Source organism: Chiloscyllium punctatum, chromosome 26, assembly GCF_047496795.1.
Source record: "Chiloscyllium punctatum isolate Juve2018m chromosome 26, sChiPun1.3, whole genome shotgun sequence".
Taxonomy (NCBI): Eukaryota; Metazoa; Chordata; class Chondrichthyes; order Orectolobiformes; family Hemiscylliidae; genus Chiloscyllium; species Chiloscyllium punctatum.
Genome location: NC_092764.1, coordinates 60,218,374 through 60,241,922, shown reverse-complemented (window position 1 = coordinate 60,241,922; position 23,549 = coordinate 60,218,374). Strand labels below are relative to the sequence as shown.

At 43.0% G+C, this 23,549-nt stretch overlaps 1 protein-coding gene across 1 annotated transcript in view; it reads right to left on the bottom strand.

Annotated features, from left to right (window-relative positions):
• The window catches only part of ldhd (lactate dehydrogenase D), a 37,252-nt gene extending 16,824 nt beyond the window's left edge, over positions 1–20,428 (bottom strand). Inside the window, exons 1-4 of the mRNA XM_072547525.1 lie at positions 20,274–20,428; positions 15,558–15,670; positions 9,451–9,592; positions 3,679–3,820 (exon numbers count right to left, since the gene is read on the bottom strand). Coding sequence (XP_072403626.1) covers positions 3,679–3,820; positions 9,451–9,592; positions 15,558–15,670; positions 20,274–20,405 — 529 coding nt within the window. The 5' untranslated portion in view covers positions 20,406–20,428. The remainder of the gene's footprint in view (positions 1–3,678; positions 3,821–9,450; positions 9,593–15,557; positions 15,671–20,273) is intronic.
• Positions 20,429–23,549: the final 3,121 nt, after the last annotated feature.

The following is a 23,549-nucleotide window of genomic DNA, read 5'->3' as shown; positions in this document are numbered from 1 at the left end:
GAAATTGATTCCATGATCAGGAAGATTTATTATCTTGCTTTTTCTTGAATTAACCTCAGCTGGCAACAATTTATGTACTATTTTGACAAATAAGATAATCTAATGTAAACTCTTAGACATTAAGCAGACCGAAGCATGTGTTGTATAAATACTGAAGACTGCAGTGTATTCAGTGTTAGGACATATGTCTCACAAACTGGGTAATTTAGTAGTTTTTCCAAGAAACTCTGTCTTTGTAAACAAATGTCTTGGCTTTTAGGGTTGAGTAAGACTTGCTTTTTTGACTGTACTAATTTCTGACTGTATTCATTGAACTTTACAGAAGGATAATAATATGTTTTATAATGAAATAAAGATTTAGTTGATATAAAGTCTCTGGACATCCCTTAGCACTTACCAGACACTGAAGAGTAGCACCCTCCCCCTTGTCACATCAGAAACAAAGCAGTCAACTTGTGCACAGCAAGTTCCCACAGGCAGGATTGTTTTAATGGGCAGGATATTTTATTCTTTGAAACAGTGTTATGGGATCCCTTTTATTCATGTGAGATGGGAAATCAGACCTCAGTTTAACATCTCACCTGATTCCGACACTCCAGCTCTCACTAAATTGGAATGTCAGCCCAGATTTTATTCTCAGAAAGGGGGATCCAGAATGCTACTAATTAAACCAGGGCTTACACCAGGAAAGAACAATGATGTTACACCATATCACACAACAGTATTAATCTGATACTTATATATTTTGAAACCTACTAAAGACTGATCAATGGCTGTGTCCTCTTTATATTTTCTTCAAGTTGTTAAACTGTTTCTTTTTGTGCAAAGCAAAGGATGTCAGACCCATTTTAGAATGCCTTTATGATGATTAGTAAGACTCCTGTATCAGCATTCATTGTAGAACAGGACATGCCTTTTTCCCCACTGTACTATGTGGGGAAAAAATTTTTTGAATTCATATCACACCTTTCCCAACCTCATAATGTCCCAAAGTATGGTAAAATGCATTGACCATTACAATGGACGACAATACTGCAGTCGACTTTGACACAGACACACAGACATTTGGTGTAACATTGAATGTGGAAGTAACATCCCCAACAGCAGTGTACTGAAGGGTTAATGAAAGTTTCATACTCATATCTTGAGGTAAGTTCTCAAATTACAGCCTTCTCATTCAGAGATGAGATTGCTACCACTGAGATACAGCACTTTATGTGTATAAAGGCTAGTAGTTGCAGACACACTAGTTTCTGATAGACATATGTTAGTTACAGAGGAGTGTCACGGTTTCCATTTTAGCGAGACTATATCATATACTATATATAATGTACATTATATATCATCTCTGCTATATTGTATATTGTAGCACAGGTCACAGATGGTTCTGCCACAGATAGAGATGGAAAGAGAAGGCTACATGTATAAGCTAAGCATTTATAGACATATTGAAAAACTGGAATAAAAAGCAAATAGTTATGCAACAGTGTGGAGAATTTGCTAAAGTATTCTGAATTCAAAGTGGTAAATCAGTGAGCCATTGGACACTGGATGGGTTATTTTACTGATGATTACAACTTGGAGCAGGATAGAATGGAGACAGTAGAGTTGTGCAGGAGGTGAACTCCATGCTGGAAGTATAGGCAAAGTTGAGGATTTCAGTGTGTGGATGTCCTGTTGTTAATGCACCTCATCCATCAGATAAGTAGTTAGTGTAAAACTGGGTGTCATCAACTAACTCAGGCCCATGGGAAACATTATCAAAGGGTAACAAGTGAACAAGGGATAGAGCAAGGGACTCAGAGATATAACCAGGTGGAGTGGGAAAAAGAAGCCATTCTGCATCTTTTGGAATGGGTCAGTGTGACCCAGGTGGAGGCAGGTAGTGCACAGACATGAATTCAGATTGCCTGTTAGGAATTTCACTTAAAACAATGTATGCAACACTTCTTGCAGATGGCATCAGACTGTCCAAACATCAACAAAGATGGATGTGCAGCTTAGTCAAGATTTTCACTAGTTAGTCCTGAAATAACTTCAGAGGAGCTGATATCCTGTCACCAAATCACCCTTTATGAACAGTCCTTGACTTTAGCACTGTCTCATTCAGAGTCAACTGTCAGAGTGGTGGTATCTCTGACACTCCTGTTTATCTTTTCTCTTCACTTTTTTTTTCATACACTGCCGTCTAACTGCAGTAGTGCTTATTTTTCCCCAGCACCCATATTGTGTGTGTGAGCAAGTGAGTCACAGTGAAAGACACAAGGTGTACAAATCCTTATTCAATTTCCACCACAGGAAGCAAGGACAACACCCAAGTGGCCAGTGACAAGCACTGCCCTTTACAATTGGACAGGGAAATAATGCACTCCACTCCCTGCGGCACCCACCTCTCCCTGACATACCCGCAGAAAAGGGGCAGGCTGTCGGCCCTAACGACCCCGTCCATGACATTCCTGTTTATAGTTGTCAGTGGGGACTCCATGATTTGACCAGGTTAACAGCCCCAATCATGGAACTCCTATTCAATGAGGTCCAGCTAGTTGACTTTGTTACAATCAGTCCAAGTCTGTTCCCCAACAACAGTCTATTTGATTTTGGGAGCTGTACTACTATAGGATTAAAAATATTTACATACCCTTCCTCAGCATTTAAGTCATCTTTTCTACACATTTCCCAAATGACAAAAAAGCCAGACAACAAATATATTAATTGCCTCAACACTGGTTGTGCCTTTGGGGTCACCTGAAACAGGGATGATTCTCTTTACAATGTGAAATGTCTGACAAAAAGTATTTAAATTATTTCTCCTTATTTCAGTGTTACTGGTCAGTTTATCTCTAAGTCTCACTGCAGCTAGGACTCCAAGGGTCTTGGGCTGGTATTGGTCTTGTAAGCCTTCCAATCCTCCATCCCTTTCTGTAACTCAGCTCACCCACAGTCTCAGTGAAATGGCACTGTAACACACCCCCATGTCTAACACACATACTTAATTATCTCTCAGAAACAGGTTTTTCCATGTATCTGCAACAACAACAACTTGCTTTATACAGCACCCATAATGCAATAAAATATGTCAGGACACTTCACACAGGAATATAATTGGATAAATATCTGACTTCAAGCCGAAGGGGAAGAGGTTAAGAAAGCGAACCAAAAACCAAAAAAACAGGTTTTAAGTGTGTAAATAGAAGAGAGAGAGAGGGGGGAGGTGGGGGGAGGGTGTAGGTTGGAAAGAAACAGAGAAGTTCAAGAAAGGAATTCCAAAGCTTTAGGCCAAGGCGACTAAAGACATGGCCATCAGTGGTAACAGACTGGAAGTGGGGGATACAAAAGATGGTAGAATGGAGGAATGTGAGATTTGAACTGTTGTAGGATCCGACAAAATTACAGAGACAGGGAGAGGTCACAGAGGGATCTAAATTAGGGAGTGGAAGCTTCAATTTAAATTGTTTAAGCCATCGCAAGTCATCAAAGGATGGATGATGGAATCACAGGATTTGGTGCATAAAGTAATAGAAATGGTGGAAGATTTGAGGCTGAATGGAAGGGAATGGGTAAGTTCCTCAGTTTTCCCTGAAGGGCATTGGTCATAACCACACCAGACAGTAAGGTCAGATGTCCCAAGCTGATTGAGCTTAAGGGTGGGTCCCTTAGACCAAACAACATGAAACTTACCAACTGGAAACCACAAACCACTGTCCCGAAGGTAGTTACTGAGGCCTTTTCTTGTGACTCCCGGTTCAACTGTCACATCAAAGTCTACCGTATTGAGCTCCACAATTCTATCCATCTTCATGAGGTTGAAGCATATGCCTCCCTGATGAGGAAACAAACAGCCACTCGGGTTCAGTCAGAAAGGAGTGACCAGATTAACTCCATTAAACTTGAGATAGCCTGGCGTCATCGCTGCTGTCAGAGCTATTTTATGCAGCAAATGTAAATCCCTGGAGAAAAGCAACCGACCTCCTCATTCACCGAGTTTAAGTCCACCACATGGGGGCCAGTCTTGGGTTAATTGGCAACATTGTTTGTGAGTCTCAATTAGAACATAAGGGGTTTGTATTGAGAGCCCAGTGGTTGGGTTGGTTGTGCAGGGGCCCTGAATTTTTCTGATTGTGTTTAGCAAGGACCACTCTCACCGGGTTAGGTAAAAGCCTGCCATTCACTGGATGTCACAAGAAACAGAGATGGATTGGGAATGGTTTCCATTTAGTAGCATCCAATGTTTACAAAATGCAATGAACAAACACACAGGATGAGCAACCACAAAGCCCTTCTAACATTGGAGAAACCAATCTGGGTTAAATCCCGAACTTATGCCCAAATCTGGTTACCAATCTGTCTTTGCCAATGCATGCCGATTCTGAACAGAGATGGACATTCTGTATTGGTCAATCCATTATCCAGTCAGTGTGAGTCCCAGGTTTCATTTCTAAGAAACACGGTTGAGTTATTTAGTTTCTCTTTATGACACTGACACTAGCTTGATATTTCCGGAATTTATGAAGTGAATTCTCATTTTAAAACTGGGATTTGAGCTGACATGTTGGTCAGGTCACTGGATTACAAACGCAATGGAAAATACAACAGGTTCTGAAAATCCAAAATATAGGGAGAGGCTTCGAATTACCCTGTAGGTAAGGTAGCTGGAAAAACACAGTACTTATTATCAACATTGACCTACCTTTCGACAGCACTTCTCCATGCAAGTGCACTTTTGGGGGAGAAACAGGAGCAGAATATTTCTAAATGCAGGGAGATTAAAAACTGTTGATGTCAGAGATTTAAGTGTCCTGAATCATGAGTGACTGAAAACGAACATGCAGGTATAGCAAGCAATAAGGAAGGCAAATGCTATGTTGGCCTTTATCACAAAAGATTTTGAATATTACAGTAAAGATGGCTTACTTCAATTATACAGAACTTTGGTAAACCCCACCTGTGTGCAATCTTGGTTTAGGTTCCCTTAAAGATAAGACTTGTCACGGTGGGAGTGTAGCAGGGATTCATCAAACTGATTCGTGCATTTGTCCTATTGAGGAGACTACCCTTGAATTCTCTGTCGACTGAAAATTCTTGTAGATTGACCACCCTCAGAAAAGACGTTCCTCTTCAACACAGTCCTAACTCACTCCCCCTAATTCTAAGACTGACGAAGGGCTTTTGCCAGCTGCTCAGATGCTGTCTGATCAGCTGTGCTTTTCCAGCGCCACAGTTTTCAACTCTGATCTCCAGCATCTGCAGGCCTCACTTTCTCCTAATTCTAAGACTGTATTTTCTAGTTCTGGACCTCCCCCAGTCAAAGGGAAACATTAATTTCTGAAACATCTATCAATCTCTGTTTTGAATATTGTGACTGAGATATCTAAATATAAATATCTCTAGGAATATGAGGATAAGGTGATGAGGTCAATGATTAGCTACGATCTAGCAGACTGAAAGGGCTGAATGGCCTATTCCTGTTTCTACATTTCTAAATCATTCTTTCACTTCAAACATTACTGATAAAGTACCCTGTTTGTGATTTAGCAGTTTTAATTAAATTTCATCCCTCAAATGTGTTTTTAAATGACTTATTCCAGGGAGGATTATTGGGCTGGTTTCATTGAATCCCTACAATGTGGAAGCAGGCCATTTGGTCCATCGAGTGCACACTGACCTTCTGAAAGGCATCCCACCCAGACCCACTCCCCTACCCTCTCCCTGTAACCTAACATTTCTCATGGCCAAACCACCAAATCTTCACATCTTTGGAGGAAACCGGCACACTCAGAGGAACCCGGGTGGGAATGACATTTCTCTTGTACAAACTGAAGCTCTGTAAAAACAGGCAAGCCCTGAATGATCGGTGGACATCGTTTGTAAATTAGACACCAGGAAGTTCTGGAAGCTGTTACAATGAAGGAGTCTGTTTAAGATTATAGCATGTATATGACTTCATTTGTATGAAACTTCTTGTTATTTTTCTGTTTATAAAAACTGAAGACTGCATGGAGAAAAAAGGTTGAGTATAGGAGTTGGGATGTCATGTTACACCTGTGCAGGACATTGGTGACGCCACTTATAGAATACTGTGTACAATTCTGGTTACCCTTCTATAGGAAGGATGATGTTCAACTTGAGGGGGTGCAGGAAAGATTTACAAGGAGGGAGAGGCTAAGTAGGCTGGGGCTATTTTTTCTGGAGCGACCGAGGCAGGGAGGTGACCTTTAGAGGTTTGTAAATTCATGAGGGCCATGGATAGGGTGAATAGCCAAGGTATTTTTCCCTGGATGTGGGAGGGCATAGGTTTAAGGTGAGAGGGAAAAAAGGTTTTTGGCTGTATAATTTTACAGCTTGGAATTCGCTCCCTACCTGAACTCTGTTTTTGTGGCTGCGGATTTCTATAATGTGCAGACGATCAGAAATCAAGGAGTTGTTTACAAGAAAAGCTTATTGGTTCTTAGCTAACTGGGCAGGTTGGAACTGGAAACAAGTTATAGAGACACAGAGAGAAAGAAAGAAATAGAGTGTGTGTGCTGTTACTCTCCTCAGCAGACGCTGCCTGTTCTCTGCAGTAAAGTTCTTAGTTTAAACTTGAAGAAAACCAGTTGCATTTCCAACCACAGTTGCTAAGAGCTGTGACTTTTGAACTGATAAATCAGAGACATTGTACATTATACAAATCAGTGAAGCTTCCAGAGAAAGACAACTAAACAACAAAGGCATGGCAAGCCGAAGGCAGAATCGTCTCAAGGTTGGAATCAGGAAGCAAAGACCACTGAAATGATATTCAATGTTTTCTCCAGCTCCACCAAGAATCAGTTTTGCTATTTGTTTGTCTGGGTATGTGTGTGTGTGTGTGTGTGTGTGTGTGTGTGTGTGTAAGGAGGAGTTTACAAGGGGATTGGAGTTTTAGTTAAGTGTTAAATGGCAATGGTTTATTCCCATTTGCCTACAGCTATAGTTTAATAAATAGTCATTAGTGTTTGGTACAGAGACTTGGACCATGCTAACTACCAAACTTGGTCTGAATGTCAGGTAAATTGGGATACTGTGCGTACCTCAAAAAACTTTTAACACTTGGTAAAATTTGTCTCTGGAAATAGAGGGGGCTTGATTTCCAGGGTGCTACTCCAGCATAACATATTCTATTTTCAGTCAGTAGTCTACGTGGAAGAGAGGATACATTTTATCCAGTAATTTATAGAGAAACCACACAAAGAAAGCAAGAACACTTTCTTATTTATTGAATATAATCTAGTCAATGCGAAGAATGGCAGGGATCTATTTGGACATAAATTCTATAAAGAGGGGAAAACACTGAGTGAGTTGCTATGGTTACACAGCATTCGCTAGTGCTGAGGGCAGGAAGAGAGCTGATTGCTTTGCTTCCAACTTCCACTGACAACAGGGGAAGAAGTTGATAATTTGATAGTATGGATCCAGGAGATTTGGATTTTCAGGTACACAAATCACTAAGCTGCAAGCACAAGTACAAAAAGTAATAAAAAAGGAATAATGGAAAGTTGACCTCTATCTCATGGAGGTTGGAACATAAAAGTATGGCTATGATCCCATAGTTATAGAGAGACTTAATCAGATGTGTTTGGTGTACAGACTTGTTTTGGTCATTAAACCTGTGGAAACGGATGTTGGCCTTCAACTTCACACTGTGTCAATTCACTGGAATGACATCAGAGTTTGACGAGCTAAACTATGAGAAAATGTTGTATAAACTCTCTAGCAGGCTGACGGGGTGACCAAATGAAGATGTCGTGGGACATCCAGAGCAAGTGACAACATTCAATTTTAACAATTGATCTGGATCATTTAGCAGTGAAATTAGGAACAATGTTTTCTGCTTGAAGTGGAAAACTGGAGCTTCCTCCTGAAAGCTGTAAAGAAGAGGGGTGCACCCCTTACAATGATGAGAATTTCTTTTTCTCCATAGAAGGTCATGAGTCTTTGAAACCCTCTTCCTCAAAAGATGGTGGAGGCAGAGCCTTTGAATAGTGTTAAGGCAGAGGGAGATAGATTTCTGATAAGCCAGAGGGTGTAAGGTTAGCAGGGTAGGCAGGAATGTAGAGTGACCACACGAGCTATGATCCAATTGAGCTAGGCTCAAGGGGCTGAGTGGCCAACTCCTGCTCCTAATTCGAGTGTAGTGGATTTTACAGCCAACACTTCTGTCACGTATTAAACACAGCAGCCAACATTGATATGGAATGACAATCTTACACAGGACAATCAGGTAGGAGTGCAGGCTTTCCTCTCTGCAGAACAATGATCAACTAGGTGTGTTTTTAGCAATAATCTGGTAGTCAAGTGGCCACTTCTACAGATGATAGTTTTCTTTACATATTACATAGTACTGAACTGAATTCCAATTCTCAAACAGGCAAGTAGACAAGGTGGTGAAGAAGGCATTTGGCACGCTTGCCTCCATTGGTCAGAACATTGAGTATAGGAGTTGAGATAAAAAGAGGTAAAGTTGGATGCTGCCTGAACTGCTGTGCTCTTCCAGCACCACTAATCCAGTATAGGAGTTGAGATGTCATGTTGCAGCTGTACAGGACATTGGTGAGGCCAGTTACAGAACACTGTGTACAATTCTGGTTGTCCTTCTATAGGAAGGATGATGTTCAACTTGAGAGGGTGCAGTAAAGATTTACAAGGATGGTTTGAACTCCAGGGAGAAGCTGAATAGGCTGGGGTTATTTTCTCTGGGGCATCAAAGACAGAGGGTGACCTTATAGAGTTTTATAAAATCATTAGGGGCATGAAAAAGGTGAATAGCGAAGGTATATTTCCCAGGGGAGGCCATAGGTTTAAGGTGAGAGGAAACGTTTTCATGCTGAGGGTGGTACACGTATGGAATGAGCTGCCAGAGGAAGTGCTGGAGGCTGGTACAATTCCAACATTTAAAAGACATCTGGATGGGTATATGAATAGGAAGGGTTTAGAGGGATATGGGTCAAATGCTGGCAAATAGGACTAGGTCAGATTGGGATGTCTGGTCGGCATGGACGAGTTGGACCGAAGGGTCTGTGTCCATGCTGTATATCTCTATGACTACTGGAAGGGAGGACGAGAGGGGATCTTAAGCAGAGCCTGAATTTAATACTAAGTGCCATTTTGATAAAGCAGTTGAAGTTAACACTAGGAGTAGATGCCTAAAGGATTGTTAAAGGGGCAGACTGTCACTGTGCCTGGCAGTTGACTAGCTGAATGGCAGTGATTGTTGTGTATCGGTGAGTCCTTTCTATCAGCCATATTAACTCTCAATATCCACCTGCTGCTACAGGTTAGAAGTGAACTTTTATAAGGTACCTGATAAAAACTCTATCTTAATATTTACCAATTCAAATAAAAGCACATCAAGCCTTTGAGAGCTCCTATATGTACCTGTAAAAGGGGAAGGAAAAGTCTCTGTTTATTTTATAAAGAACACAAATTCCCCCCTACCTTCACTGCGAGCACTCCTCCTTCCATCCCTGTGCTTGTACCATAAGGGATGATGGGGATATCATTCTCGAAACAGATTCGAGCCATTCTGCTGACCTGCTCCACATTCTGTGGCCACACAACTGCATCTGGAGGTTTGCAACTTCACACAAATTGGAACAACGAGGATTATTCATAGGTTTTTGAGATCAATCTTCCAAATATTTAGCACTTGAATCAACGTAATGCAGCCAATCCAATGAATGAAATTGGCAGATATTCAATGTAAAAAGGACACATCTGAATATTGCTTTGGGAAACACAAGTAGATCACATTTCCCTAACCTGTGATAAACCCCAGGATTGATGTTACAGAACCAGCTGCCTAAGCCTCAAGTTCTGAAATTCCCTTTGTAAGCCTCCTCTCTATTTCCCATCTCACTGTTACGTAGGTTTAAAATTATTCCAATGTTTCATTTGTTTGACTGGGACTCCTTAAGATGGTTTCACTAGTGTTAAAGGCACTTCATTAAAATGCAAGTTGTTGCTGCTGTAAATAACTCTTATTCCATAAGAAAGATGACTTGGAAACTTCAACAGGCGAGACAGGGTAGATGCAGGCAGGGTGTTTCTGATGGTGGGTGTGTCCAGAACCAGAAGTCAGTCTGTGGATTCAGGGTAGACCTTTTAGGACAGAGATGAGGAGACATGCCTTCACTCAAAGAGTGGTGAGCCTGTGGAATTCATTACCACAGGAAGTGGTTGATGCCAAAACATTGAATGTATTCAAGAGGAGGCTAGAGATAGCACTTGGGGCAAATGGGATCAAAGGTTATGGAAAGAAAGCAGGATTCGGCTACTGAGTTGAATGACCAGCCATGATCATGATGAATGGTACAGCAGGTTTGAGGGACTGAATAGCCTCCTCCTGCTCTTACCTTCTATGTTTCTTTGGAGATAGCAACTGGGCCTCATTGCTCCCACTCAGAAGGCACTAAGCAACGACAATGAGACCCAATTTCATGAACTAACAGTCTTACACCGGAACTTCCGGAAACCATCAACTTCAAAATGGAATAAAGCCATTTTGCAGGTATTCTGGGTGTCATTTGAAAACTGATGTTTGTGGATGAAGGTGAAGGGAAGGACTTACAATTACTTAGTGCCAATAATGATCAGAGAGTGTCCCAAAGAAATTTGTGTGGAGTAGAGTCCTCCACACGGAACTGAGATACCGTGTTAGGGAATTGGGAGCTGGAGCTGGATGAACTATGGATTATTCGGGAGGCTGAGGGGGGAATTGAGAGGAGTTACCGGGAGTTGGTCACTCCTAAGGCTCAGGACAAGGATAGATGGGTTACAGTTAGGGGGAGGAAAGGGGACAGTCAGACAGTGCAGAGATCCCCTGTGGACATTCCCCTCAGCAATAAGTATACCGTTTTGGATACTGCTGGGGGGGGGATGACCTACCAGAGGAAAGCCATAGCAGTCAGTTCTCTGGCACTGAGCCTGACACTGTGGCAAAGAAGGGAAGGGGGCAGAATAGAAAAGTACTCATGGTAGGGGACTCGATAGTTAGGGGAATCAACAGGAGATTTTGTGATCAGGATCGGGATTCCTGGAAGGTATGTTGCCTCCCTGGTGCCAGGGTCCGGGACATCTCTGATCGGGTGTATAATGTTCTAAAAGGGGAGGGCGAACAGCCAGAAATCGTGTTACATATTGGCACCAATGATATAGCCAGTAAAAGGATTGAGGATAGAAAAAGTGATTTCAGGGAGTTAGGATGGAAGTTGCAAAGCAGGACGAACAGAGAAGTGTTCTCTAGTTTACTACCGGTGCCACAAGATCGCAACGCGAGGAACAGGGAGCGGGCGCAGCTTAACATGTGGCTGCGCAGCTGGTGTAGGAGGGAGGGCTTCAGATATGTAGATAATTGGGATGCCTTCTGGGGAAGGTGGGACCTGTACAAGAAGGACGGGTTGCATCTGAACTGGAAGGGGACCAATGTCCTGGGTGGAAGGTTTGCTCGAGTAGTTCGAGAGGGTTTAAACTAGTATGGCAGGGGGGTGGGAACCTGAGCTGTATACCAGAGGTGAGAGTTGATGCAGATGAGGTAATAGCAAGAGGTACACCAGCTAGTGGGAAGGATTTTCCTGGGAAGGAGCCAAAGGATCAGTTAAAGTGCGTCTGCTTTAACGCTAGGAGTATCAGAAATAAAAGTGATGAACTTAGAGCATGGATCAGTACCTGGTGCTATGATGTTGTGGCCATAACAGAGACATGGGTTTCTCAGGGGCAGGAATGGTTGCTGGATGTCCCAGGGTCTAGAGCATTTAAAAAGAATAGGGAGGGGGGACAAAGAGGAGGGGGTTAGCACTACTAATCAGAGAGGGTATCACAGCTACAGAAGTTTCCATTGTTGAGGAAGATCTGCCTACCGAGTCAGTATGGGTGGAAATTAGGAACAGCAAGGGAGCAGTCACCTCATTAGGGGTTTACTACAGGCCCCCCAATAGCAGCAGGGAGATGGAAGAAAGCATAGGTCGGCAGATTTTGGAAAAATGTGGATGTAGTAGGGTTGTTGTAATTGGTGACTTTAATTTTCCCAATATTGATTGGAACCTCCTTCGAGCAGAAGATTTGAATGGAGCTGTTTTTGTAAAGTGTGTTCAGGAGGGTTTCCTAACTCAGTACATTGACAGGCCGACGAGGGGAGAGGCCATTCTAGACTTGGTGCTCGGCAATGAGCCGGGGCAGGTATCAGATCTTGTGGTGGGAGAGCATTTTGGTGATAGTGACCACAACTGCCTCACATTCTACATAGCTATGGAGAAGGAGAGGATTAGGCAAAATGGGAGGATATTTAATTGGGGAAGAGGAAACTATGATGTGATTAGACATGAGTAAGGAAGCATAGACTGGGAGCAATTGTTCCATGGTAAAGGCACTATAGACATGTGGAGACTGTTTAAGGAACAGTTGCTGCAAGTGATGAATAAATATGTCCCTCTGAGACAGGCAAGAAGGGGTAAGATAAAGGAACCTTGGATGACGAGAGCAGTGGAGCTTCTTGTCAAAAGGAAGAAGGCAGCTTCCGTAAGGTGGAGGAAGCTAGGGTCAAGCTCAGCCCTAGAGGATTACAGGCAGGTGAGGAAGGAGCTCAAAAATGGTCTGAGGAGAGCCAGGAGGGGGCACGAGAAAGGTTTGGCAGAACGGATTAGGGAGAACACAAAGGCATTTTACACTTATGTGAGGAATAAGAGAATGGCCAAAGAAAGAGTAGGGCCGATCAGGGATAGCATTGGGAACTTGTGTACAGAGTCTGAGGAGGTAGGGGAAGCCCTAAATGAGTTTTTTGCTTCTGTCTTTACGAAAGAAACAAACTTTGTAGTGAATGAAACCTTTGAAGAGCAGGTGTATATGCTGGAATGGATAGAGATAGAGGAAGCTGATGTGCTGAAAATTTTGTCAAACATTAAGATTGACAAGTCGCCAGGCCCGGACCAGATTTGTCCTCGGCTGCTTTGGGAAACGAGAAATGCAATTGCTTCGCCACTTGCGAAGATCTTTGCATCCTCACTCTCCACTGGAGTCGTACCTGAGGACTGGTGAGAGGCAAATGTAATTCCTCTCTTCAAGAAAGGAAATAGGGAAATCCCCGGCAATTACAGACCAGTCAGTCTCACGTCTGTCGTCTGCAAGGTGTTAGAAAGGATTCTGAGGGATAGGATTTATGACCATCTGGAAGAGCATGGCTTGATTAAATGCAGTCAACACGGCTCTGTGAGGGGCAGGCCATGCCTCACAAACCTTATCGAGTTCTTTGAGGATGTGACTAGAAACGTTGATGAGGGTCAGGCTGTGGATGTGGTGTATATGGACTTCAGCAAGGCATTTGATGAGGTTCCCCATGGTAGGCTCATTCAGAAGGTCAGCAGGAATGGGAAAACAGGGGAACTTAGCTGTCTGGATACAGAATTGGCTGGCCAACAGAAGACAGCGAGTGGTAGTAGAAGGAAAATATTCTGCCTGGAAGTCAGTGGTGAATGGTGTTCCACAGGGCTCTGTCCTTGGGCCTCTACTGTTTGTAATTTTTATTAATGACTTGGATGAGGAGATTGAAGGATGGGTCAGCAAGTTTCTAGATGACACAAAGTTTGGAGGTGTCGTTGACAGTATAAAGGGCTGTTGTAGGCTACAGCGAGACATTGACAGGATGCAGAGATGGGCTGAGAGGTGGCAGATGGAGTTCAACCTGAATAAATGCAAGGTGATGCATTTTGGAAGGTCGAATTTGAAAGCTGAGCACAGGATTAAGGATAAGATTCTTGGCAGTGTGGAGGAACAGAAGGATCTTGGTGTGCAGGTACAAAGATCCCTTAAAATGGCCACCCAAGTGGACAGGGTTGTTAAGGCTTTCATTAACAGGGGGATTAAGTTTAAGAGTCGTGAGATCTTGTTGCAGCTCTATAAAACTTTGGTTAGACCGCATTTTGAATACTGCGTCCAGTTCTGGTCGCCCTGTTATAGGAAAGATGTGGATGCTTTGGAGAGGGTTCAGAGGAGGTTTACCAGGATGCTGCCTGGACTGGAGGGTTGACTGAGCTCGGACTTTTCTCATTGGAGAAAAGGAGGAGGAGAGGGGACCTAATTGAGGTATACAAGATAATGAGAGGCATAGATAGAGTCGATAGCCAGAGACTATTTCCCAGGGCAGAAATGACTAACACAAGGGGTCATAGTTTTAAGTTGTTTGGAGGAAAGTATAGAAGGGATGTCAGAGGCGGGTTCTTTACACAGAGAGTTGTGAGAGCATGGAATGCGTTGCCAGCAGCAGTTGTGGAAGCAAGGTCATTGGGGATATTTAAGAGACTGCTGGACATGCATATGGTCACAGAAATTTGAGGGTGCATACATGAGGATCAATGGTCGGCACTACATCGTGGGCTGAAGGGCCTGTTCTGTGCTGTACTGTTCTCTGTTCTATGTTCTATGAGCAGACCATCTGTATTAATGATATTGGTTGAGAGATTAAATATGGCTTAGAGAATCCAGTGTGGTCACCTGCATTAATTAAGTCTATCCAAGTTGATTCTTGCATTGCCAATGGGTACCCTTACCACAAATCTGGTTCAAGATAAAAACAGCCTTTTTCTCTGTCAGTGTGAGCTGGGGTTTGAACAGAGGAGGGTCTATCTGCCTCACTCAAAGAACAATCCAAAGCTCAGACTCTCATGAGCTTGATACCTTCACAGCCTGTGTGTTAAATGATTGACCCCTCAAGCCAGGCTTCATCACCTTCATGATCAGGGCAAATCCTTCTGCCTATGTCACTCGATGATCATAAACATACAGGCTGGAGACTCAGTCTACCTGACCTGTGTCAGTATTAGAACATTATTAGTATTATTGCAATAGTCAGTATTATTGCATATTTGGCAATGGAATAGCCATAATGGATCCAGAGACCCCATCAGAGGGAATCTAACTTCCCCTGTTAAGACTGCAAAATGCTCCCAACACAGAGGGCCATTCAGCCATTAACCCCTGTGCTGACTCTTTCACTGAGCTATTCAATTAGTCCCATTTCCCTGCTCTTTAATTTTCTCCTGATAAGGTTTATCCAACTTCTTTTTGAAAGTTATTTTTGAATCTTTTCTCACCAACTTTTCAAGATGTGCAACCACATCTCAACAACATGCTGCTTAAAATAAAAGTCATAAAATCACCTCTGGTCCAGAACATAACTGAGAACCAACCTCTCAGTACAGTAACATTTTTGTTAAAGTGATAGGAAGATGTATGTTGAAGTAATTCATTTGGTTGCAACCTACATGAACCCCATAGGTTTAAGACAAACAGTATCTTTTGAAATTAAAATATACGTTGTGATTCACTGTGTATAATTCTGAGTTGACTCTGAGCTAGGGAGGGATTATCAGTGGGATGTGCAGTGATAGACAGTGCTTACATGAGCTGATACAAGCAACCAACAGCAAGCATTATAGTGCAATGAAGCAAGGTCCAAACAAACAGCAGCCTTTCAATTTATAAGTTGTGTGAACTTGAATTTAGGGTGCCTCTAAAAGCACATTATTCTCCAACATGAAAACCAAAGCTCTTACCTTTGATATGATTCATCTTTTCTATGCTGCTCTCGGACAGCAGTTGCTGTGGAAACGTTTTCAGCTCCTGCTGCTGCTTTCAGTGCCTCAATAATATCACGATGCAATCTTCTCTGAGGAGTGAAAAGAAAACATTTAGACAAATAGAATCATAGAGATGTATAGCCTAGAAACAGAGCCTTCGGTCCAACTCGTCCACACCGACCAGACACCCCAACCCAATCTAGTCCCATTTGCCAGCACACAGCCCATATCCCTCTAAACCCTTCCTATTCATACACCCATCCAGATGCCTTTTAAATGTTGTAATTGTATCAGATTCCACCACTTCCGCTGACAGCTCATTCCATACACGCACCATCCTCTGCATGAAAACATTGCCCCTCAGGTCCCTTTTAAATTTTTTTCCCTTTCACCCAAAACCTATGCCCTCGAGTTCAGGCCTCCCCCACCCCAGGGAAAAGACCTTGTCCACTCATCCTATTCATGCCCCTCATAATTTTGTAAACCTCTATAAGGTCACCTCAGCCTCTGACGCTCCAGGGGAAACAGCCCCAGCCTCTTCAGCCTCAAATCCACCAACCCTGGCAACATTCTTGTAAATCTTTTCTGAACCCTTTCAAGTTTCACAATATCCTTCCGATAGGAGGGAGACTAGAATTGCACGCAATATTCCAACAGTGGCCTAACCAATGTCCTGTACAGCCACAACATGACCTCCCAACTCCTATACTCAATACAGGTAGACAACCCTTTATCTGAAATCCCGAAATCCGAACAGCTCTAAAGTCCGAAGCTTTTTCTTGTGGTTTTTTCTCATTAACAAGGTTGTTTGGTGTGCAAACAGGTAATCCAAGTTGACACCCGCTCAATGCATGTCACTCAGATGAGATGTGTGTGGGGGTGTGGCAGCACTGGTAGGCCTCAATTCTGTCTCAAGACCTGTTTTACTCAGTGAATCTGCTCCTCTGGTAAGACTTTTTAAAAATTTCACCAAAAATGTCACTTATTCTGAAAGTCAAAAAATTCTGAATTCCGAAAATGAGCTGGTCCTGAGCATTTCGGATAAAGGATTGTGCACCTGTACTCTGACCAATAAAGGAAAGCATACCAAATGCCTTCTTCACTATCCTATCTAGCTACGACTCCACTTTCAAGTAACTATGAACCTGCACTCCAAGATCTCTTTGTTCAACAACACTCCCCAGGTCCTTACCATTATGTGGATAAGTCCTGCTCTGATTTGCCTTTCCAAGATGCAGCACCTCACATGTATCCAGATTATACAATCACTTTTGAAAATCACCAGTCACTACTGTTCATTTTTTCTTTCCATTTCCCAGTGTCACAGTTGGGAAATGTATTGTTCAACTGGAACGAATTTGATCTACAGATTGTCTTTGTTGGTTGATAGGCAGCTGTAGGAGTGCAATAAATGAACCCTGTGCATCAAAGCGAAGAGGGAAAAACAGCCAGCAACAGCTTTCACTCCTGTCGCCACACAGTAACTCACAAAGTATCCATCAGGGTAAGCTGTGATGCCCTCCCAAGCCAACAAGCCTGTTGGGCATCGCTGTTTGAAATCACATGGCAAATTTCAGCCTTTTAAAGGCGTAGAAAGTCACAGACCTGCAGTACCTTTAGCACAACAATTCGTGTTGGAGATGAAATAATACAAGAGCAGCTCTCAATTGAATAGTTTTCCCATTTCCAACTCCATACAATCTTTAAGCAACATCATAAAAATACACCCTCCCTCTTCCACTGTCTTGTCAATGTTCCCAGGTAATCACTGGAAAGGTGTCACATAAACATGTGCTGAATCTATAGCTCAGAAACTATAAGAATAAAGACACTCTCCCAATTTACTTCCTCACACTGACTCACTGCTAAGGTGACTTCAAGATGAAAGGACATTCAGTTCTGAAGGACAATGGGATACCACTACATAAATGAACTTGGGTCAATTAATCAGAACAAGTAAATAGAGTTCAAGCAGAGTTAAAAATCACAACACCGGGTTATAGTCCAATAGGTTTATTTGGAAGCACTAGCTTTCGGAGCGCTGATCTTTCATCGGGTGGTTGTAGAGTATAAGATCTTAAGACACTGAATTTATAGCAAAAGTTGACAGCGTGATGTAACTGAAATTATATACTGAAAAAGACCTGGAGTTCAAACAGGATGGTTTTGCCTGATAGGCAGGAATTATTTGAAGATACAGAAGTGGGTGGCACAGTGGTTAGCATTGCTGCCTCACAGTACCAGAGACCTGGTTCAATTCCCGCCTTAGGGGACTGACTGTGTGGAGTTTGCACATTCTCCCCATATCTACGTGGGTTTCCTCCCACAGTCCAAAGATGTGCAGGTCAGGTGAATTGGCCATGCTAAATTGCCCATAGTGTTGGGTGAAGGGGTAAATGTAGAGGTATGGGTGGGTTGCATGTCAGTGTGGACTTGTTGGGCCAAAGGGCCTGTTTCCACACTGTAAGTAATCTTATGAACTGTTTTTTTTTGAAAATCCACAGATACCACATTTACTAAGTAAGTAATCTAATTAGTAAATGTGGTATCCGTGGATTTTCGAACAAAACAGTTCATCAGATAGTGTGTGGTAAAGATAATGACACATGTAATTAACTGAAATGTGGCCATGTAGAGAGAGAGAGAGAGAAAGAAGCTTGAAAGGCAAGTTCCTTTAACTGGGGTGACATCACGAGTGGTGTTTCTCATCGCCTGTGTGACCCATTTTACTTTCATAAAGATAAATAACTCGTCAGGAAGTGAGGCAACAATGTCAGCTTTGCGAAAGTGACAATTGAGTACAGCAAACTATAAGAAGGACTGTAGGAACAGTATAGACAGGCTAAAAGATTCTATGGCAAATGCAGCTGAAGGGATTAATATTATGAGGATGCCAAACCTTTAAAATTGATATGATATCAAACACAGTAAATAAGACCACCAGTCAGAAAAAATAGGATCCTTAGTTAATGTTCTGGATACATTATATTCAAAAGCTGAAGAGTGGTACTAAATGCAGTGTTGAAGGATCAGGTGTAGTCATGAAGTTGTTATAATTAACAAGAATAATCTGTGTTCCTCTTCACTGGAGCTAAGAGTGCTAAATACTTATTGTATAGCCCACCTACTAAATGTTGTCAAAATTGGAAAGGTCCCACAGCCTTTATTGTCATGCTTGACAAAGCAAGTATCCCCTGATTCAAATTACTCTGACAGGATTAGGTGGGGGGGAGCTGTGTGGAGGAAGAACATAGGAAGAGAGGTCAACAGCTCCCAATTAAGTAAAATTAATCACAATATTAAAGAACCGTGGCACACAGGACCCGTGGAGAACCTGTGACAAGGACTACTGGGCATTGATTCAACCTCAGCACGATGGCATTGCTGAGAGAGACCAGCAAACAACAGAGATTGGCTTATGGTGGAATCCAAAGAACAAAATATCAGAAAACAGCAACAGAAGAAATTAGAAGAAATTGTAGCTCAGAAAGAATGATGCAGAAGTGGTACACATCAAAGAATTGAAAATAGATAAAAGTAAGCAAGAAATGCTGGAAAATAAATAAAAACAAACATACTTGGACACTGTAATGCATTTAAGGAAATGAAAGAAGTGAAGGTGACGAATATCTTAGTAACATATGGCAACCATGGCCTTTTGAAGGTGCAAAATAATGCCATTACATGCTGTGTTTATTATTTTGTTGGAGGCATCCCAGTCCGCTCCTAGTCTATAATTTACTTAATAAATGCTTACATGAACTGCTTATTTATGTTTCTACTATGCTGATGTGACCACAGCGAACCTGTTGTGGGGATGAGGGTAAGTCACTGCCGGTGAATCAAGGGATAACTACTTACATGCAGTGTAACGTTGGGGAAGCGAGGCAGTATTTATGAGTTGCAAATACAACGAGATTGCAAACCGACTTGCAGCAGGCAACTGTGTTTATTCAAAAGAACCTAAAAATAGCCGAGGTACAGCCGGTGTGAGATGAGATACTGAAGCACAGTTTCATGTTGAGACAGTGGGTGCCAGTATCGACACAAACTGACTGGGAAAACAAGCCCAACTCCATTTTGTTCCAACATTTATTACTCCTGACCTGTCCTCAGTCTGTGTTGTATAGTGTTTACCCGAGGGTCGATGCCCACTAATCCTGTAATTAACTTGGCAGCACTGACCCATTAATATTCGCCCAGCGGAAGGCAAGGAAAGATTTGATTAGATTCCCTACAGTGTGGAAACAGGCCCTTCGACCCAACAAGTCCACACGACCCCTCCGAAAAGTAACCCACCCTGATCCATTCCCCCACTCTATATTTACCCCTGACTCATGCACCTAACACAATGGGTAATTTATCATGGCCAATCTGAGCTGCACATCTTTGGACTAAAAACTGTGATTTTAATTATGTAAAAGGTTAGTTTTCACTTAGAATCAAGCGAAACAATTAAGGGCTCATTCATTATAAACAGTATGTTCAAAATCTCCAGGATTTAAGCAGATTAGAAATGCTTTTGTTTAAACTGGGGGCCTCTATGTGCAGTGCTCAGACCCGGAAGAATGTAGCAACTTTGCCAAATTGTTACATTGGGTCGGGAAAGCGCCGGAGGGGGTGGGGTCCGGAGACACTTTTCGATCGCCCGCGGCTGGGCAGCGATCCTTTCCCCCCTCCCCAGCCTTATACCTGGGCTTGAAGCTGGTGGTTTCTCTGGCCACGGAGGGCTCTGAGAGCCGGCATGTAGCAGCAACGCTGCCAGTACAGAGCGCGGAGGATAGACATAGCATCAAGTCCCAGTGCCACAGCGATACACTGCATACAATACACACACACACACACACTGCAGGTAAACCAAGCTGCAGCGCCTCCAGAGGCACAGCCTCCAGCAGCAGCTTGTCCTGACTTCCCCTTCCCCTGGTTTAATGGCCAATGACCCCCACTGTCTGAGAGGTATCTGCAGCGCAGGTTGAGTTAGGGCACAGCTCATGCCTATTCTGCCTGTAGTGCCAATCTCCATGCCCCTTTCCTATCCAAATAACCAGCCATTGCCCCTCTTGAATGCCTCAGTTGAAACTGCCTCCATCACAATGTCGATGTCTCCACCTCCTGATGCTGCCTGGCTTGTTGTGCTCTTTCAGCCTCCTGCTTGGGGACTACTTTGGATTCAAGTCTTTATGTGTCTCCACCACAAGTCCAAGCTGTGCGTTCGACACTCTAACCACTGGCTGTGTGAAAAGGTTATTTTTTTCTCACATCACCCTTGCTTCCTTTAAGCATCATTTTAAATTAGATTAGATTAGATTAGATTACTTACAGTGTGGAAACAGGCCCTTCGGCCCAACAAGTCCACACCGCCCCGCCGAAGCGCAACCCACCCATACCCCTACATTTACCACTTACCTAACACTACGGGCAATTTAGCATGGCCAATTCACCTGACCTGCACATCTTTGGACTGTGGGAGGAAACCGGAGCACCCGGAGGAAACCCACGCAGACACGGGGAGAACGTGCAAACTCCACACAGAGAGTCGCCTGAGGCGGGAATTGAACCCGGATCTCTGGCGCTGTGAGGCAACAGTGCTAACCACTGTGCCACCGTGCCGCCCACAATCTATCCTCTCTCCTTTTCTTTTACGAGCCACTCTATCCAGCCTGCTCATGATTTTGAAAATCTCTTATCGATCTCAGCCTTCTTCTCTCCAAAGAGAGCAGTCTCAATCTGTCCCATCTCCCCATATCACTGAAAGGCTTCATTCCTGGAATCATTCTGGCAAATCGCTTCCGCACTCTCGACAATGCATTCACACCTTTCCTCCAATGTGTCACCCATAACTGCACACAGTAGTCCTGCTGAGATCCAACATGACTTTGAGGAGACCTGATCCACAGTGATGTCGACATGTCTCTGACCAATGTCAGGGGTTGTGAAGGACATTTGGTGAGTAACCATCACTGCAGCTTGTAAACCTGCAGGTGCTCCTGGTGGAGGGACTGAATGTTGAAGGTGGTGGATGGGGTGCTGATCAAATGGACTACTTTGCCCTGGGTGGTGTCTCACGTCTTGAGTGTTGTTGGAGCTGCATATTCAGTTATCAGACCAGACCACCACCTCCCTGAAAAATACTTTAAGAAAGTAGCCTAGACCTTAATGCTTTCTTGTTTTAAAGATGAATGTAAAGTGTTGTGTTCCAACTGGTCAAACTAGAAGATCAGATCACAGATCAAAAATTAGGTTTATTTTCCTGACAAATGTTCCGTCTCCAGACGTGGATGAGTGACGATGTCCACTTGGTGGCTGCCCAAAGTGGCGTGAGATCACTCAGTGTCAAAGCAAATACCCAAATTCTTTCAGTCCATGCTCCATTTCCAAAGGGGCATCTAAGCCAGGAGTTGCCTTGACTTCCCAGTAATGACAACAGAAAATGCCAGAAGTACTCAGCAGGCCAGGCAGCACCTGTGATGAGAGAAAGAGTTTTAACATTTCAGATGGAAAGCCTTCCACCATTGTGATTCTGATAAAATATCACGAAACCGTAAACATGAACAGATTCTCTTCACAACTGATGCCTGACCTGTTGAATACTTTTTTTTCATTTCCAACATTCGCTGTGTTTTGCTTTTGCATTAGGCTTGGATATATCGCCTTGAGCACGACTCCTTACGAGGAAAGTTGAGATAATGCCATTACATCAGAGGTTGTTTCAGTTTGAACTAACTGGAACCAGCTGCTCTTTCTAATTAGAGAAATTAGTAAGATCCTGCCAACCGCAAAAGGTTATAGAAATGTCTGAAATGCTCTTTTCCCACAGAGTCAAACACTGGAGAGATTTCAAATGGGTCCAAATGTGCCCCTAACTCTTTCACTGAATTTACACTGCTGTGTTTGCTGCAAGATTGGATGTGCTTCATCCTAGGTGCCTTACTTTTGAAGAATCCCCCTTCCAAGATTTTCTTTCATTGCCAGATTTCTGCAATGGGCTGACAACTGACGAGTCTGCCATCCCTCAGTGGATATATTACTCTTGCCTCTAAAGTCAGAGGCTGAATTCATGTTCATGTAACAATCCAGTGACATAAGTATGAAGACAAGGCTGATGCTTTATGGTAGTGCTGAGTGAGTGCTGTACTGTCAGCAAATGCTACCTATTGGACATTGAATCCAGGACCATTAGAGATGCTATAAACCAAAAATGCAAGTTCAAATCCCATTGCAGCACTTGAGGGATTTAAATTCAATGAATTAAATAATTCTGGAATACAATGCTGGCATCAGCAATGGTAGTCATGAAACTTGTGAACTGTTGTTAAAAATCTGACAGGTTCATGAATATCCTCCAAGGAAGGAAAACCGTCTTCCTTGCCCAGGTCTTGCCTTTGCACGACTGCAGATGCACAGCAATATGACCCTTTCGATTGACTGAGCAAACCCAATCATTTATATTAAAGATGATGTCTTCCTCACAACTTCTCAAGGGCTATTGTGGATAAGCAGTAAATATGGGCTGTGCCAATGGAACCCATGTCTTTCGCATGCAAGTTAAAAACAAACTGCGGCCCATCAGATTATCTCTTTATTTAGTTTGTAAGTTTGCTCACTGAGCTGGCACAATTGTTTTCAGATGTTTAGTCACCATGCTAGATAACATCATCTCCGGTGAAGTGCTGGTGATCTGTCCCACTTTTTATTTATGTGTCTTGGTCTCTTCAGGTGGGTGATATATCATTTCTGGTCCTTTTTCTCAGAGGTTGGTAAATGGAATCCAAATCGATGTGTTTATTGATGGAGTTCCAAATTGAATGCCAGGCCTCTAGGAATTCCTGTGCGTGCCAAGTTTAGCCTGAACTAGGATGGATGTGTTGTCCCAGTTGAAGTAGCGTCTTTCTTCGTCTGTGTGTAAGGATATTAGTGATAGTGGGTCATGTCTTTTGGTGGCTAGTTGGTGTTCGTGTATCCTGGTGG